This window comes from Python bivittatus, unplaced genomic scaffold (assembly GCF_059951505.1).
Source record: "Python bivittatus isolate LINGU-HERP-01145 unplaced genomic scaffold, Pbiv_v1 ctg000810_np1212, whole genome shotgun sequence".
In the NCBI taxonomy this organism is placed as follows: domain Eukaryota; kingdom Metazoa; phylum Chordata; class Lepidosauria; order Squamata; family Pythonidae; genus Python; species Python bivittatus.
The window spans coordinates 2,921,247-2,937,989 of NW_028277111.1; the positions used below are offsets into that span (position 1 = coordinate 2,921,247).

The following is a 16,743-nucleotide window of genomic DNA, read 5'->3' on the forward strand; positions in this document are numbered from 1 at the left end:
GCAGACTTCAAAGCATTTGGTGAGAATTCAACAGGTATTTGACCTTCTTCTACTGATGCAAAACGTTTCGAAATATAATTTATTAGAACATGTGACTGCCCAGCTCACAGAAATGGCTCTAGGCAGCCAACACAATAAAAACATCAAAACAAGAACAGGAGACTAAATACAACACAAAAATAAAAATGGGCACCAAGGATAAACCAGTCAGCCACAAATTCATACAACTCACAGGCTGAACTATCTCCCGACTCCCGTGCCTGAAAGGAAAGTGATGTCTTTACGAAAGGCCAGCAGGGCTCAGTCTAATGTCTGGGGGAACGGTGTTTCAGAGGGCAGGCGGTGTTACAGAAAAGGCACCCTTCCTAGGTCCCCCAGAGGACACTCGAATCAACAGGACGCAGAGCATGGCCCTTCTGATGGGTGGAGACCATAGGGGAGAGGTGGTCCCCCAAATAGGCTGGCCCCATGCCCTGAAGGCCTTTGTAGCTGACAACCAGCACCTTGTGTTGCACCCAGAAGCCTGCTGGGAGCCAGTGCAGCTCAGGAACCCAAAGAAACATGGGCGTACCAGACAGGCCCAGAATTGGCGGTGCTGCTGCATTCTGGACCAATCGCAGCTTCCGGATGTTCTCCAAGGGCAACCCCATGTAGAGTGCTTTGCAGTAGTCCAGTTGAGAGGTGACCAAAGTATGAATGACTGTGCAGTGCCACCTGATCCAGGAAAGGGCACAATTGGTGCACAACATGGAGTGGTGCAAGAGCCATCTTGGCCGTGGCTGCAACCTGCTCCTCAAACAGGAGTTGGGAGTCCAGGAGGGCCCCCAAATTGCTCACTGTTTCCCTCTGTGGCAGCGCGACCCCATCTAGAAGTAAAGATGGAAAATCACTAGATCCAGCAAGCCCTAAAACCCAGAGCCACTCAGACTGAAGTGAAGCCAGTTCTTCTCCATCCAGACTCCCATGGCCTCCAGACACCAAGACAGAACCTCCACAGCCTCCCTTGGCCAGGCTGGGACGGAGATGTTAGAACCCCCCAGGTCTCTTCTTCCTCATTCTTCCTCCCCAGACCCTGAAATTGGGGCCTGCTGAAGCCCCCTAACTTTGGCCCTCTGGGTCCCTTCCAGGCTCCTCCTCACACTCCATGAAGTGTTTCCTCACCTCCATGTCGGACCCCAGTCAGGGGCTGCCCCACTTTGTCGCGCTGGGGTACTTGGACGATCAAGTCCTCCTTTACTATGACAGCAACAGCAGGAAGATGCAGCCTCGAGTCTCCTGGATGGAGGAGGTGGGGAAGGATGACCCCCAGTATTGGGACAGAAACACCCAGAGAGTACGTGGCCATGAGGAGGTGTTCAGAGCATATCTGGAGCCTGCAAGGACTCACCACAATGAGAGCGAAGGTGAGTGATGGGTTGGGTGGCTCCTCCCGCCCCATATTCCCCCCCAGGAGCAGGAGGGGGGAGAAAGGGGTCCCTCCCAGGGGAAAGACCATTGCCACACTTTTTAGAAAGGTTATTTTAAAAGTATTTTTATTGTTTTAAAAAAATTAATATAATTTTATCCTTGCCTCATGACTGAATTTCTCTGCACAGAATACAGTTACTAAAAACATTTTTAAAGTAAAAAAAAATGTTACATAGCACAAGAACAGACCAAAATCTCCTCCTCCCCGACTCTCCCCCAGGAAAGATGGAGAGCCTGGCCTTGATGGACATCCTGCTGTGGGGGAGGAAGGGAATAACAGGTCTCCCTCCCAGAAGGCAGGTGGATCCTAAGAAGATCCTGATGGAAGCTGGTCCTTGTCCTTCTGTCTGTTTCCACCCCAGAGAAATGAGGGATCAGGTGCAGATCCAGCTGGGGAGACCAGATCCCCCCCAGGCTCCTTCCCTCCAAGGAGAAGCATTTCTGGCACCCCCCTTTTGGAGGGGTGAGTGGGGCCCAAGGGCCAGGAGCCTCTTCTCTTCCTCCAGTTGGAAGAAGAGGCCAGGGATGCCAAGTGGGGTTGGGGCTCTTGGAGGGGGCACAGGACCACTTCCAGCATCCTTCCCATCTTGGGGGGAGGAAAAAAAACAAAGAGACCCCCTATTTAGGGCGCTTCCCGAGGTGGTCGGACTGCCATGTCTTCCCAGACGTGGTGCACCAGGGCTGAACTTCTGCGCTGCCCTCTCAGTGGGGCTCCCCTTAAGGGGGGAAGCCCTTCCTCAGCAGCCCCCCTTCTGCCATCTTTGGGGGCACAAGATTCGCTTTACAGGAACCTTATTTGGAGGAAGACTGTAAGCAAATGTGTGTGTAACTGTAGACTGCTTTTTGCTGAGATAAATCTTCTCCATGAGCAGAAGCCATTTTCTCTTCTTTCATCACAAGGACATGCCACCCCACTTCTGCCCTTCTCTTCCTCCCTTCCAGGCAGACACAAGAGCTTTGCTAGTTCTGCAGCTGCTCCCAGGAGAGTCTCCCCAAATCCCTTCCAGTTCCCCACCCAACCTCTGAGACCCAGAGAGCAGCCAGAGCTCCCCGTAGTGGAGGAAGGAGGAAGGAGAGAAGCCAGGGCGGTGGGAAGCCCAGAGGACTCGTGGCGCAGTCCTGAGTCTGTCAAAGTGGAGGACAGAAGAACCCAAGCGGTGCCCTGCTGGATCAGACCCCTGGCTCCTCTAGTCCAGCAATCTGTTCCCCCAGTGGCCCACCACTCGCACCAGGAAGCCCACTGGCCTCCCAGCAGATGGCCTTCAGAGCCAGATCCACTGCCATGAAGGGTAAGAACCATGGATCCCCAAGACTTGCATGAATTGGTCCAACCTTCTTTTGGAGCGGCCCAGCTGGTATCCAATGCCAGTCCTCATGGTAGCGAATGCCAAAGTTGAATTCTGCATGGTGTAAAACAATATCTCCTTTTGTCTGTCCTGGTTCTTCCAGGATTCAGTTTAATTGGGTGACCTCTGGTTCAGGTCTCTGGGGAAGGGGAAACAGCTTCTCCTTGTCCACTTGATCCACACCTTGCATGGTTTTGTACACCTCAGTGAGGTCCCCTCTTGTTTGCCTCTTTTCGAGGCTAAAGAGCCCCAAATGCCACAACCTTTCCTCACAGGGAAGCTGCTTCAGCCCTTTCATCCTCTGAGTCGCTCTCCTCCGACCCTTCTCCAGCTCCCTTGGATCCTCTCTGGGCTGTGGCGACCAGAACTGCAGACGATATTCCAGATGTGGTCTCACTCTTGATTTCTATAAGGGCATTATGATATTAGCCTCTCTGTTTCGAATGCCTTTTTTATTATCCCTGGCATGCTGCTGGCCTTTTTTTATCACGGATGCACATTGTGTCAACACCTTCATTGAATTGTTTACCATTAGTCCAAGTTCTCTTTCCTCGTTTGTCCCAGCCACCTCTGATCCCATTAGCTTCTATCAGGAGTTAGGATTGTTGGCCCCAGCGTGCATCAGATGGGCTGACCTCTACCATTTTGATGCCCACTCCCCTAATGGACAGAGAACCTTTGGAGCTCTTCGTGGTCCCTTAGAGTTTTTACCACTCTGAACCCTTTAGTGCCATCAGCATATTCTGCTAGTTATGCCTGATTCAGGATCATTTAGAAATCTGTTAAAAAGAAGTGATCCTTGGACAAAACCCTGGGAAACCCACAAGAGGACCTGCCCTTTTATTCTATGGCTGAGAAGTCTTTGCTAAGGGACTTTATCAAAGACGTTTTGAAACTCGGAGTAGTTGATGTCTAGTGGCTCAGCCTCATCCACGTGTTTATTACCACCCTGAAAAATTGTAGCAGATTAGTTAGACAGAACCTTCCTTTAGTGGAGCCACATTGGGTATCCTTGAGCAAGGCCTGTATCTCCAGATGTTTAGTAATTCTATCTTTAATAGCACTTTCTACAATCTTCCCTGGAACAGATGTTAAGCACGCAGCTCTGTAAAGTCCTGGATTTCCCCATGAGCCCTCTTAAAAACTGGAATTACGCTGGCCACCTTCCAGTGCTGAGCATAGAGACAGGTCACCTATTTTAATGAGAAAGTCCACAATCTCAGCTTTGAGCTCCTTCCTACCCTCAGGTGGATCTCGTGGGGGCCTGGTGATTTGCTGAGGCTCAGTTTGTCCATAAGGCCCAGCGCTGCTTCTCTTGTCACCACTCTGGGGCTCACTTCATCTGATTCCCTTCCTGGGAGCAAGAGCAAAGGCTCAGGGGTTCCCCCAATTTGTCTCCTGTGAAGATGCAGTCAAAGAAAACCCAGCCAAAGGAGAGGTGCAGAAATTCGAGGGGGACCTGCAGTAGAAACCTGGGGAGAAAAGTAGTGCGAGCCCCTAGGGGGCTTCAGGCCAGTCCCACCTTTTGATCCCAACCTACCTCACAGGGTTGGTGTGTTGGGGAGGAGGGCGTGCTGTATGTGTTTCCCTGAGCACCTGAAGGAAGGACGACCTTTGAAAAGGAATAAATAATGGACAGATTCAGAAATAGGATGAGACCTATAGCAATCAAACATAGAAAGAGAGAGCTTGGCTGTAGAGACCTAGAAATAAGGAATAATTCTATAAGAGAGTTATAAGGCTATAAAATAGGCATATTTCAACATTTCAACCATAAAACCAAAACCTTTATTGATTTAAGAAATTTTCTCTTGCATTGAACGTTTCCGTGACTTGTCTCTCGTGGAGTCTGGGCTCCATCCAGCCACTTTTGGTCCGAAGCTCCTTCTCAGCTGGTCTCCCGGCCAAGGAAGCAGAGTCACTCCAGCTGCTCTTTCTGGAAGGATATGGGGGCAACTATGCAGATATAGAGGACTTCTGAGAGAGCAACAGGGGCCATTTTCAGGGGGCCAAGCCTTCTTGGGCCCTGGACCCTTTTCTTTCTGATCCAGGAGGTTCCCCCATTGGGGGGCAATGGATGGAGGAGCAGAGGCTGGGGGACCTCTTGCCTTCCCCCATTTCTTTGGGGAGCAGAAGAACTGGGGAAGGGCTCCTCAGTTGGCTTCTCTCTGAGGAAAAGGAGGTTGTGGGAACTGGACTCTATACTTTTTAGAGGGGGAAGCAGAGCCCCCCTCATCATGAATGAAAAAATCTCATTGGGGGTCTGATCAGGGGACCCAAAGGCAGATGTGGGGGAGGAGGAAAAAGCTTCTGAGGAGCCTTTGTTAGGGGGCTTGACATGGGGATTAGGGGGCCCCCTCTGCCCCTCACCCCCCTTCCAGCCTTTTGTCTCTGCGTTGAGCCTCCAGACGGAGGACTTTGGGCTCTCCGGATCCAAGGCCAAGATGGCTCTGCTTGTTCTGCCTTTTGCCCAGAAGGAGACTTTGGGGGAGGGAGAAGATGGAGGGAAGCCGGGGAGGGTTTGAGGTGGGGGGCAGCTGGGTCTGGAGACCCTCAAGGTCCAATTTGGGGGCAGGATGAGGAGCTTCATGGGGAAAAATGTATTTCTTTCATTTTCCAACCATTATCTATCCCTTTTCTCACTGCCTCCCTCCTCCGTCAAAGTCCCTGCAGGGAGGGAGTCTCTGTCTCTCCAGAGGATTCCCCAAACCATCTTCCTGTCCCTCTTTCAGACCTTCACACCTGGCAGTGGATGTGCGGCTGTGAGCTCCAGGGAGATGGGAGCAAAGTAGGTTTTTTGCGCTGTGGATATGACGGGAAGGACTTCCTCACTTTCGACAAGGAGACCCTCACCTGGGTGGCTCCCAACCCCCAGGCCCAGATCACCCAGAGGAAATGGGACTCTATTCCAGGATTCAATCAGAGAAGGAAGGCCTACCTGGAGGAGGAATGCTTTGAGTGGCTGGAGAAGTATCTGTCCTATGGGAAGGAGACGCTGCTGAGGACAGGTGATTTCCTCCCAGCAACTGTCCTTCCGCCCACATCCCACAGGGGGCTCCCTCCCTCCCTTGCACCTCCCACTCCCACCGCTAGGGGGCACCTCTTCTATCATTAAGAGGACATTATCAGTGCCCCCACTTGGGCAAAACAGGCCAAGGTTGAAGGGTCTTTTCTTCTCCAGGGGAAAAAAATCCAAGGATTTTGTAGATCTTTTGCTTAAACCTCAAACAGGTTCTTTAACTCTTAGTAACCCCCCCTCAAAACAACCCCCTCCCCACCTTCAGGGACACCCTCAGGGCTTCCTGCTTACATTATAATATATCCCCCCTTTTTTCCTGTGAGTTTGTTCTTATTTTCCCATCAAGATCACCCCTCCTCCTCTGGCTCCGCCCCTTCCCTCTCTGGGCTCCTTGATCACTCCAGGATCAGCTGGGTGAGATCAGGCTCCATGGGGGAATACCCCCCAATTTCCAGCAGCCCCTCCCTGTCCTGGAAGGGCTGTCTCTCTCTTCCATTGGCATCACCTCTCTGCCTCCCTTTGAGAGGCAGAATCACTTTTCCAAATTAACCTGGGTGGAATTCCAAAAGCCCTCAGCCCCTTGCTTTGATTCCGGCTCTCCTCCTCTTGAAGTTTGGGTTGTGTCCCTTAGAAAGAGGCCTGGAGCAGCCTAAGAGTTCGGGGAGCGGAAGAGGAAAAAGTAGGGAGAAGGTTTTGTGTTGTTTTTTTGAAAGGGAACTTAAAAGAGCACCTCCAGTACCCTCCCCTGAAGGGAGCAGCCCAAGATCAGTCAGAGTTCAAAGCTGGCCATGTGGACTTTCCTTGGACTCTCAATTTGCTGGCAGAGATTTTTCAGACTGAGTCGCTGGGAAGGACTTAAAATCAGGAGTCCTTGTGGTTCAGCCTTTTCCAGATGCTGCAGGTGTGGAGTGTTAATTCCTTGTGTTAAAACTAAGTAGTGGGAGACTTTCCTGCCCGTCAAGTTTCTCATCCCCCTTCTGGGCTCTGGAGGGGCTCAGAGTTAATTCCGGTGTTGCGGTTTCTGCAGAGGCCCCAGTGGTGACGGTGAGCAGCAGGACGGAGGCCGACGATGGGATGGAAACTCATGCCTGCCGCGTGCATGGCTTCTACCCCAGGGAGATCGATGTCTCCTGGAGGAGGGACGGGGAGGTCTGGCCGCAGGACACCTTCCGTGGGTCTGTGACCCCCAATGCAGATGGGACCTACCACTACTGGCTCAGCATCCGGATCGATCCCAAAGAGAGGGACCGCTATCGGTGCCATGTGGAGCATGACGGCCTGCAGGAGCCTGTGGAAGTGGCCATGAAGGGTGAGAGGCTGCAGGGAGGGAAGGCTGAGCTCTTTTTCAGGGTGGAGGATTGTGGGAGGAAATTTGATCCCAGCTGTGTCCAGATGTGAACATCCTTGAGCATTAATCCAGTGGTTTTTCCCATGTTTGAGGTTTGTGGACCTGCAGGGAACAGTCCGTAGAATTGGCTTCTGGTTCTTGAAAGGAAGCAGCGTAGTCCCACCCCAGTGGTTGTCCCATCCTGAGGAAATGCACCAGATCCTCCCTTAGCCTCCCTCCCGCCCTGTTTGCTGCCTCCAGTAGAGCAGGAGGAGTTATGCTGAGCCCCAGAAACAGGTTTCCTTTTGTCTGGAATTCCTCCAGTGCAAAAATCAGGAGGAGTCTGGTAGCCCCTTTTCTGAATACCAAATTGTATTAAAATTTGTGAACTGCAGCTCCCTTCAGGAAATGCATAGAGTGGCTGGACTGATGCATCCGTAGTCAGAAAAGGAGCTGCCAGTCTGATTTTTTGCCATCGTAGACGAACACGGCTTTCCTCCTGTAAAGAACAAAACACCTCTGTGCATTGCTGCTCTAGGAAAGAGGTGCAGACATTATTTTATGATCAGTGATTGATTGGGATTCCTGAGGCTCAGCCTAAAACCAAAGGAAAAAGCCTTGTGTCAAACAACTCTCTGTATGCTGATAACTTCCACTGACATTTTTTACCCTGGACTTCCAAAACTGCAGAATACCAGTCTTTTATTGATGATAGCATCACAATTATACAAAAAAAAAAGGTAAAATATTATTCTTTTGCTGATATCCGAGGGACAATAAAATGCTACTTTGATTTCTTTACCAAGCATCAAATCGCAAGCTCCATGGCTGCTATTCAGTGAGGGTCACGAGTTTTGTCCAAGAGGAATTTAAAGATGTCCTCCTCAAACCTGCCCCCCTGAAACATCCTCCAAATCTGTTTCAGCCTTTTGAGGGACCCTCTGGAAGTTGGACGTCACCATATTCCATTTTTTCATCCTGAAATTGTGGAAGCACAAAATACCATTTTTTGCCATTCCTGGACTGGCAAGAACTCCCCACCCCCTTCCAGAAATAGGCAGGGGGGTGACACAAACACCCCCCATATACTCCCACCCCAAATGCTACAGTGAAACATCCGGATCACCAGAATTTGGTATTTTTTCTTTCTTGTTCACTGCACTGAAATAGAAAACAGATCAAGTGATCTCTAAAAGATGACAGGGTGATCTGGATGTTTCATGGGATTAAATTTTTATGGTCAGTCAGGCATTTCGTCTAGTAAAAGGCCCATCTGGAGGCAGTCAAAGGTCTCTTCAGCTAATTAAAGGAGGTCGGATGGCCTGACAATTAAGGGGATCCACAGCTGGCTTGAAAGTCTTCCTCAAGGAGTGCCCGTTGATGGTTCCTCATCAGGTGGAAGGTATCAGGTGGGGTGCTAGAAGAATCAGCCCTGCATCCTCTATTCTTCAAAATTCCCTTTAATGACTTGGAAGAATAGGTAGAATGTTATCACATTTGCAGAGAATCTGGAACTAATATCTTCAAAGAAAAAAGTAAAATTCAGAATGGGCTGAGCGCCATAGAATGAAATGGAAGAGAGACTTGAAACAAAACAGTGCCAGGAAGGATTGGAAATCTCCAATGAGATACTAAAGGCACAATCCCATCGGTCTGAGTATTTTAATGGATGGTGCACTAAGCAGGTGGTTAGACTAGTTGACCTCTGAGGTTCCTTCCAATGTATGATTCTAAGTGCAATGTTCTTCACTTGGGAAACAAAAATCAAAGGTGCAAGTATTGGGTGAGAGGTACTTGACTTGCTAAAAAGATGTTGTAATAGGGATTGATTGGAGATTGAATATCAGCCAGAAGCATGAAGTACCTTCAAAGAAGGCATGTTCTGTACAATTTTAGACTGCATCAAATCAACTATCATGTCCAAATTCTGTGGGTATTTTTCTTGCTGTGTTCTGCTATGATCAGAGCCTGTTCTGGGAAAGACCCATTAATGCAGATTCAGAGCAATTGGAAAAGGTTCACAGTGGAGCAACAAGGCTGATCAAGGACTAGAAACTGAATCCTCTGTAGATGAAGAGAAGGAGCTCAGCATGTTTAATCTTGAGAACAGGGTGGTGGTGCTGGGGTGTGTGACAGCGTTTTTCGAACAAGTGGAAGGCTGTCACAGAGATGGAGGACAAGATCTTTTGTCCCTCATTCCTGAATGCAGAGCATGGATTTAAATTAGGCCTTCCCTGGGTCCTCCCCCTAACCCCAGTGTGTGTGTGAGGCAAGAGGATTCCCACCTCCTGGGTTGCCTTCCTGGCAGTTAAAAGCTTCAAACGCAGAAGCTGAAACAATTTCTATCATGCCACTCCCTGGACAGATGACAGAGTGTAGAAGTGAGGATTCATTCCTTTCTTTTCCTTTGGAGGAGAGACCAATCTTACAAGAGAGGAACAAAATGAAACTCTATACTTAAAAAAAGAGATAGGTGATATGAACTCTTTTACTTTAAATTATTAAATGCAAATATTCAAGCTTAAGAAAAAAGATAACATATGGAGCTGCCCAATTCCACCCAGAGTCATGACATATTGGGGCAGCCTATAAAAAGAACGAAAATGTTTTTATGGTTTCACTAATTTAGTTTATATTTGTGTGTTGAAGTTTTTATTTCTGTAAACTGCTGAGAGACACAAGGTTGGAAACTGCTGCTTTTGAACTGAACAGCTAAAGATGAATAGCTGCCTTCAGCTGGGCTGGTGTCAGATTAAGGCAGCGTCATGAGGAGACATCCTCCAACAATGGCCAGCAGGGCATCTTCATGCTACAGTTAGAGGGACATGGGGATGAGCCCTTAGTATTTTTACTTTGGGGTATTTTCAGTCTTTTGGCTGTGTTAGGTCTCTCCCCTACCTGGAATGGTTGTTTGGGATTCTCCTTCAATTATCTGCTCTTTCTCCCAATTCAGTTCCAGAATCCAACCTGGGGCACATCATCGGCTGCCTTGTGGCTATTGTGGCTACTGTTGTCCTGATTATTGTTGTGATTGCTGTGATCTTGGTGTATCACAGTAAGTATCCTGTAGCTACCTTTGCTGGGTGGTTGTGAAGGAAGGTGGGAAGATTCCTCCCAAGTCTCTCCCTTTGGGAGCTCCTTCTGGGCTTGCTTCTTCCCGGTTTCCCAGCCCTCTTTGGGACCATCTGAAATCTCGGCCTCTTGCTGGGACTCCAGTCTTGGCTCAGCGGAGTCTGAGATTCAGACAGTCCTGTCTTCTTCTTGGCTGGGAGGAGGCATCGTGGTTCTGCCCCTTCCAAAGGCTTTGGTCAAAGACCAGCAGAGGAGGATTTCAATGACAATCTTCCTCCTCTCGCAGCTGCTGCTGCTTTCCCCATTTCCCTCCATCCATCTCAGAGGCAGAAGGTCTCTCTTGGAGCAAAACTGGTGGGGTCTTTGCAGTCTGAAGACCTTCCTGTGTCTCTTAAATAGTAGCTGCCAGGAGAGGGTGTGACAAAGCAACTGTGAAAACATCTCCTGGGGCTCTTCCTCCTACAGGGGGAGAGATTGGATGATCTCTGATTTTTTTAGCTTTGACTGATTTTTGTCCTTGCAGAGAAACGTCAAGAAGGCTACAAGGCAGCATCAAGTGAGTGATTTGTCCTCTTTACATTTTAGCTCCAATTCAAAGCGGGGATCAGAGGTAGAATCAGTTGAAGGGTTTGTCTGTGTGTGTTTGTGTGTGTCCAAACACAAAAGCAGCTCATGAACCTGAAATGTTTGTGCTATCTTCCTCTTCTTTCCAAGAATTAAGTCGGGGGAGGTGCGTCCCCTTTTCTTTACAGCAAGGCTGTCCCTGGGAGTGGAGACCACAAGGAGAAACATCTGGTATAAGGAACCCTCAAGAAGGTGGGTGGAAGATCCATCTGATGGAGAAGCTGTTCTGTTTTCCAAGCCTGTGGAAAGGAAAGGCTTGGCCATAATCTGGTCAGGAAGCTCCATAAAAGTAGTGAACAAAGAAGGGATTTAGGAGAAAAGGAACTTGGTAGATGCCAGCTGGATCTCCTCTTGGTCTGCCACCACAAGGCCCTTAAAGTATGAACTGACTGGAGAAAGAAACTTTGGAGCCATCCGTATCCTTACTTCAGCTGCACCCTGTGGCTGTAGAGTTGCTGAAATATTGCTCTGTGTGGATATATGTATATATGTATATATGTATGTATGTTAAGAATTCTTTCCTATGTCTCTTAGTTAAAGCAGTTTGGTTGAAACTCTGTGGGTGTATTTGTGCATCTGTGTGTGAAGGGGAGAGGCTGCTGGAGTCAGAAAGAGTGGAGTTTCTCCACCTCTTCCCATCCTGCCAAGGGACTGACCTCCCCACCTTCTTTTCTTTCTTTTCCAGCAAGTGACAAAAGATCTGATAGTAGCCTTGATTATTCTGCATTTGTGTCCTGCATTTTGATTCCACAGTAGGAGCACCTCCTGGATGAGGAAGAGCAATTCTGCCTCTTAGCAAGAGTGCTGGAGGTTGGGGGGGTGAAAAGAGGGAGAGCCCCCACCCCCGTTTTTAAAGGGCCCCCTAATGCACACTCCATGTGTTCCCTCTGCATCTGGCTCTGGTGAAACCAGTATTTATTGGGACAGAACTGGAACAAAGGATACATACTTCTATTGAGATTTAAATTGATATTGTTGCCTTTTCTATGGACGCTTTTTTACACAGTGTAATATCTTCAAGGTGGATGAGAGAATTATGTTTTTTCTCCTGTTTACTTAGATGGCAAGTTGTTCTTGAACAATTAAAATTACTTTGCATCAGTATATGAACAGAAAGTATCAGACTGGAAAAGTGGTTTCTCATTAAAGGGGGGCTTAAGTGAAATTACTTATTTTTTCTCTTGTCCAAGGAGTTACCAGTCTCTTTTTTCTTTCAGTTTTAATAATGTTTCTCTTTTTTCCCTTGTTCCTGCTTTTACTCTGTACGGAATTAAGCGCTTCACTTTTCTCCCACCTCCTCTCTTTTCCTAGATTTCTAACAGTTACAAAATTCACTTTTCTCCCACTTCTTTGTTCCTGCAGAAGAGAAAGGGAAATTCTCTCCCTGTTGGACTTCCAGCCTCATTCATTCAGGCAGGGAAGGCAGCTCCAGAGCCTGCATGGTGGAGCCTGGCCCCCTTTGGAGGAAAGAGCCCCTCGGCTCTGGGGTGGGAAATAGAGAAACCACCCAAAATGTCATGAGCCCCGGTTGTTAGCGAATGTTCTGGTTGCACAGCCTGGTCCCCTCTGAGAGGTTCATGGAGCGGAAGAGAGAGATTCCTCTTCCTCAGAGGATCTGGACTAGGGAGAGACTCACTCTTTGTCTTTCTTCCCAATGTAGGGAGCGTCAAGGTCATTTAGCAGCCCCCTTGCAGGTGAGTGTACCCAGTGGGGGCTGTATTGAGGGGAAGGAGGAAGGATGGTGAGGGCTTTCATGTCAAAGGACTGATTGATGGTGAAGATCCTTTGGGAAAACCCTCTTCTGTCTCAGCTCATCTCAAATGCTGACGGGTGAGGAGTTTGGGGGAGAGGTGGTGGGGCTGTGGGGAGGGGCCTGCCTCTCCCCCTCCTCCCTGGGTTCCTTCTGGTGGAAGGAACTGGGCTGCTTCCACTTTCCCTCCTGCCTTCAGAGGAAATGGCAGGTGACCGTAGCTAGGAACAGAAGGGGCCTGAGCACTCCCTGTTGCTGAGGGAGGAAGGCACCCTCCCCCTCCTCCTCGTCTCCGGGAAGGGCCCTTCCTCCTCCTCGTCTCCGGGAAGGGCCCTTCCCAAATCAGGAGGTGGTGTTAGTCTTGCATGGACAAAGCTCAAAGACCTGCAGAGCTCAGAGTGTCCCCAGTGCAAGGGGGAGGGGGCAGCAGGGGGGCTTCCTGAATCTCCTACAGTCATGGATGGAGAGGAGGCTTCTCTCTCCTCCTTGCGTCCATCTGGGAATCAAACCCTCCAGATGCTGACAGAAGACCTGAACTCTCTGGAGGCCATGAAACCATTTCCACTTGGCTCTGGGAGAAAAATAATTTGGGTGGGAACTGGGTTTGCATATTTGAGGGGGAGGACATCTGTACTTTTTATAATTTGTGAAGGAAGTTCCCCACGCCACTCCAGCAGCCATTCACAGCCCTGCCCATCCCCTCTTATAACTCGGAAATCCCACCCAACTGATTCCTCTCCATCTCCCTCCCTCGAGGACCTTCTGGTCCTTCGCTTGATGATCCTCCAGCCTGTACTCTGGGCCTTCTCATCTGGGCTTTCTCTGCAACAAACCCTCCTTTTTTTTCCACCCTCTTTGTAGATGCAACTTTGGGGCTACAGACTCCCCATGTCGGGAGAGAGAAAAGAAGAGTGATCAACCTTCTGCTGAATTATGCTGTTGTCTTAAGAGGACCTCTTCAGGCCCTTCCAGCTGGCTGTAACTAGGATGTATTTCTGGTCCTTCGAGTGCCCTTGTTCAGATTTTTGTTTGGGAAAATCAGGGTTTTTTCATCTGAAGGAGGAATTCTAGGACCTCCCTGAAAAGGAAACGTGGTTGATTCATCTGGAGAATGAAAGAAGGTTTTATTTTTATATGTGAAGTAAATGTCTTGCAAGAAAATCCACCTTGGAAGGGGCATTCTGTTCATTGATCGGAAGGGAAAATGCCTCTTTCAGCTGCTGTTTCTGAAGTGTGCTTTGAGATTTCTTCCATAAAAAATAATTAATTTAAAAAAATTAATCTGTAGCCCAATTAGTTGGATTATATATTTGATTATGCAAAAGTTTAACAAATAACCAATATGCCAGCTGAGGGCAGCCTTCAGACACAGAAAATGGTACACCTTTTCTAGACTTCAGGTAATGGATTTAGAAAAATGGAAGATGAGATCAGCTGTCCAGCCAGGCTGCTCCCTTCCTAAGTGCTGCAGTTTCCTTGAGATTTTGGGGGATGATTTTGATTCATCAAATTAATTGTTCAGCTTTGCCCAGTCAAGAAAGCAAATACGTCTCTTTGAAATTGCGGTTTCCTATAGAAAAAAATTAATAGGGATTCAAGTATTTCTTACCCTCTTTTAATAACTGTGGTGGCTAAGTCATTTGGAGTTTTGCTTTATACAGTGGTACCTCAGTTCACAAACTTAATTCGTTCCGCGATTCTGGTCGCGAACCAAATTGGTCGCGACCCGAATCAAATTTTCCCATAAAGTTCAATGTAAATACAGTTAATCCATTCTGAACCATATGTTTTTTTTTAAACCACAAAAATATGACACAAAGTACAGTACAGCACAGTATGAAGAGAGAGAACACTAACCTTGCTTGAGGTGACTTCTGGCATGGAGGACAGGAAGGCAGGTGGGGAGGCGGTTATTGTTTGGAGGGAGAGTCCCCCTCCAAAAGGGCATCGGGGAGATCTCCTTCAGGGGTGTCCTCTCTTCTTTGTCTCTTAGCTGCAGGCTGAGTTCTGGGGAAAAATCTGTCTAATGTCATTTTTATTTTCCTGCGCTGCATAACCCTCCGGAAATGAGAGACCACGTTATCATTCATCAGATTCAACACTCTGTTCGTTACAGTTATGTTGGGGTGGTGCTTCTCAAAGAAATCCTGGCACTCATTCCATTTTTCCATAATGGATTTTATCACATCACTGCTAACCTCCTCCCTATCTTCCTCTTCCTCAGTGGAATGTTCCTCGCCAAGCGCTTTCTGCTGCTCACTCTGGAGCTCAGCAAGTTCTTCCGTGGTCAGCTCCTCCTTATGGTCCTCAACAAGCTCCTTTATGTCTGCACCATCGACATCCAGACCCATGCTCTTGCACATGGACACAATCTCCTCCACTACCTCTGCATCAGACCCTTCAAAGTCACGTTCAGTGACACATTCTGGCCAGAGTTTCCTCCAGGCTGAGTTTAAGGTCCGGTACATGACATCTTCCCAGGCTTTGTCAATGAGGCTGATGCAGTGGAGGACATTGAAATGTTTCTTCCAGAACTCTTTCAGAGTCAAGGATGTCTCTTCAGTGACATTAAAACACCTGGTGAAGAGCGCCTTTGTGTACAGCTTCTTGAAGTTGCAAATCACTTTCTGGTCCATGGGCTGCAGAAGAGGTGTGGTGTTGGGGGGGAGGAACCTGACCTTTATAGATATTTTTTTAACGGTGGGTGCGAACACATCGTGCAGCCATTCCATGAACAATTGCCTTGTGACCCAAGCTTTTGCATTGGCCCTCCACATGACAGGCAGTCTGGTCTTGTTCACATTGTGTTCCTTGAATGCACAAGGGTACACCAGTACACCAGTAGTGGCTTAATCTTCAGCTCGCCGCTTGCATTCGCACACAGCAAAAGGGTCAATCTGTCCTTCATGGGCTTATGCCCCGGCAGTGCCTTTTTCTTCTGAATGATATAGGTTCTGTTCGGCATCTTCTTCCAGAAGAGCCCTGTTTCATCACAGCTGAACACTTGTTGAGCGACATATCCTTCCGGCTTCATGAATTCCACAAATTCTTCCCTGTAGGCTTCTGCAGCAGCCTTGTCAGAACTGGAAGCCTCACCATGTCTTGCCACACTGTGGATGCCACTTCTCTTGCGGAATTTCTCAAACCAGCCTCTGCTGGCTTTAAATTCTTCACTTGCTGCGCTTGTAGAGGGTTTTTTTTGCAGTAAATCACTGTGCAATTTCCTGGCTTTTTCACAGATCATAGCTTCACTAACGCTATCACCTGCCAGCTGTTTCTCATTCAGCCACACTAACAAAAGTTTTTCCACCTCTTCCAGCACTTGTGTCCTCTGCTTGGTTAACATCATTACTCCTTTTGCCACGTCAGCTCCTTTGATGGCATCTTTATTCTTCAAAATAGTCGAGATTGTCGACTTCGCCATCTTGTACTCTGAGCCCAGATCAGTCACACGAATACCACGCTCATGCTTTTCTACAATTTCCTTCTTCAGTTCAATGGTTATTTTCTTCAAAACCTTATTCTTACCATGCTTGCTCTGCACTTTCTTTGGAGCCATGCTAACAAGCACACCAAAAAGCTTCACAACCAGTGCCTGTCTGCGACCGCGATCTCACCTACAGGAAGCCATGACCATGTGTCACGGCAGGGAAAATGGCCGCAGGTCATGTTCGTCACCCGATGCGGAGTTTGTGAACGGAAGCAAAATTTTGCGAACGGTGCTGGTCGCAAACCGAATTGTTCGTGTACAGAAGCGTTCGTGAACTGAGGTACCACTGTATAATACTTCTTTACACACATATTGTAAGATTGTCAAAATTGCTTGCTGAAAATAAATGATTTTGTTTTCTTCTCACCTCAGTTGCTGCCTGTTTTGGAAGGTTGGAAATAGGGGGGATTTGACCCACCTTGTTGATCAGAGACCCCGATTTCACTTTGAGTGGTAGGAAGGGGGGAGCCAAGGTGAACTTGGAAGGAGCAAGAACTGGGGTGGCTCCTGTCTGCTTCTTTGGGGAGGAGGCAGACCTTTTGCTCCTGTGTCCAGATGTTTCTCTAGCATCACCAACTGATCTTCTGCAAAATGGCTATTTGGTTTGGGCTTGGTGGTTGCGGCAACAGAGGCTGCGTTTCCCTCAGA

At 48.4% G+C, this 16,743-nt stretch overlaps 1 protein-coding gene across 4 annotated transcripts; it reads left to right on the forward strand.

Moving 5' to 3' along the window:
- Positions 1-1,094: 1,094 nt before the first annotated feature.
- On the forward strand, positions 1,095-16,461 carry LOC148213934 (class I histocompatibility antigen, F10 alpha chain-like). 4 transcript variants are annotated; one of them, XR_015793646.1, is made up of 8 exons: positions 1,265-1,403; positions 2,410-2,756; positions 5,546-5,821; positions 6,860-7,141; positions 10,113-10,214; positions 10,755-10,787; positions 11,541-12,549; positions 13,467-16,461. XR_015793646.1 is itself a non-coding variant. In XM_088129714.1 (7 exons), the coding sequence occupies exons 1-6, from the start codon at positions 1,145-1,147 to the stop codon at positions 12,533-12,535; spliced, it is 972 nt and encodes a 323-aa protein (XP_087985840.1). In that variant the 5' UTR covers positions 1,097-1,144; the 3' UTR covers positions 12,536-12,549; positions 13,467-16,461. The 4 variants fall into 4 exon arrangements, 1 of the variants encoding a protein (XP_087985840.1); XR_015793645.1 differs by lacking the exon at positions 2,410-2,756 and having other exon boundaries at positions 1,095-1,403; positions 5,726-5,821; XR_015793644.1 differs by lacking the exon at positions 2,410-2,756 and having other exon boundaries at positions 1,096-1,403.
- Positions 16,462-16,743: the final 282 nt, after the last annotated feature.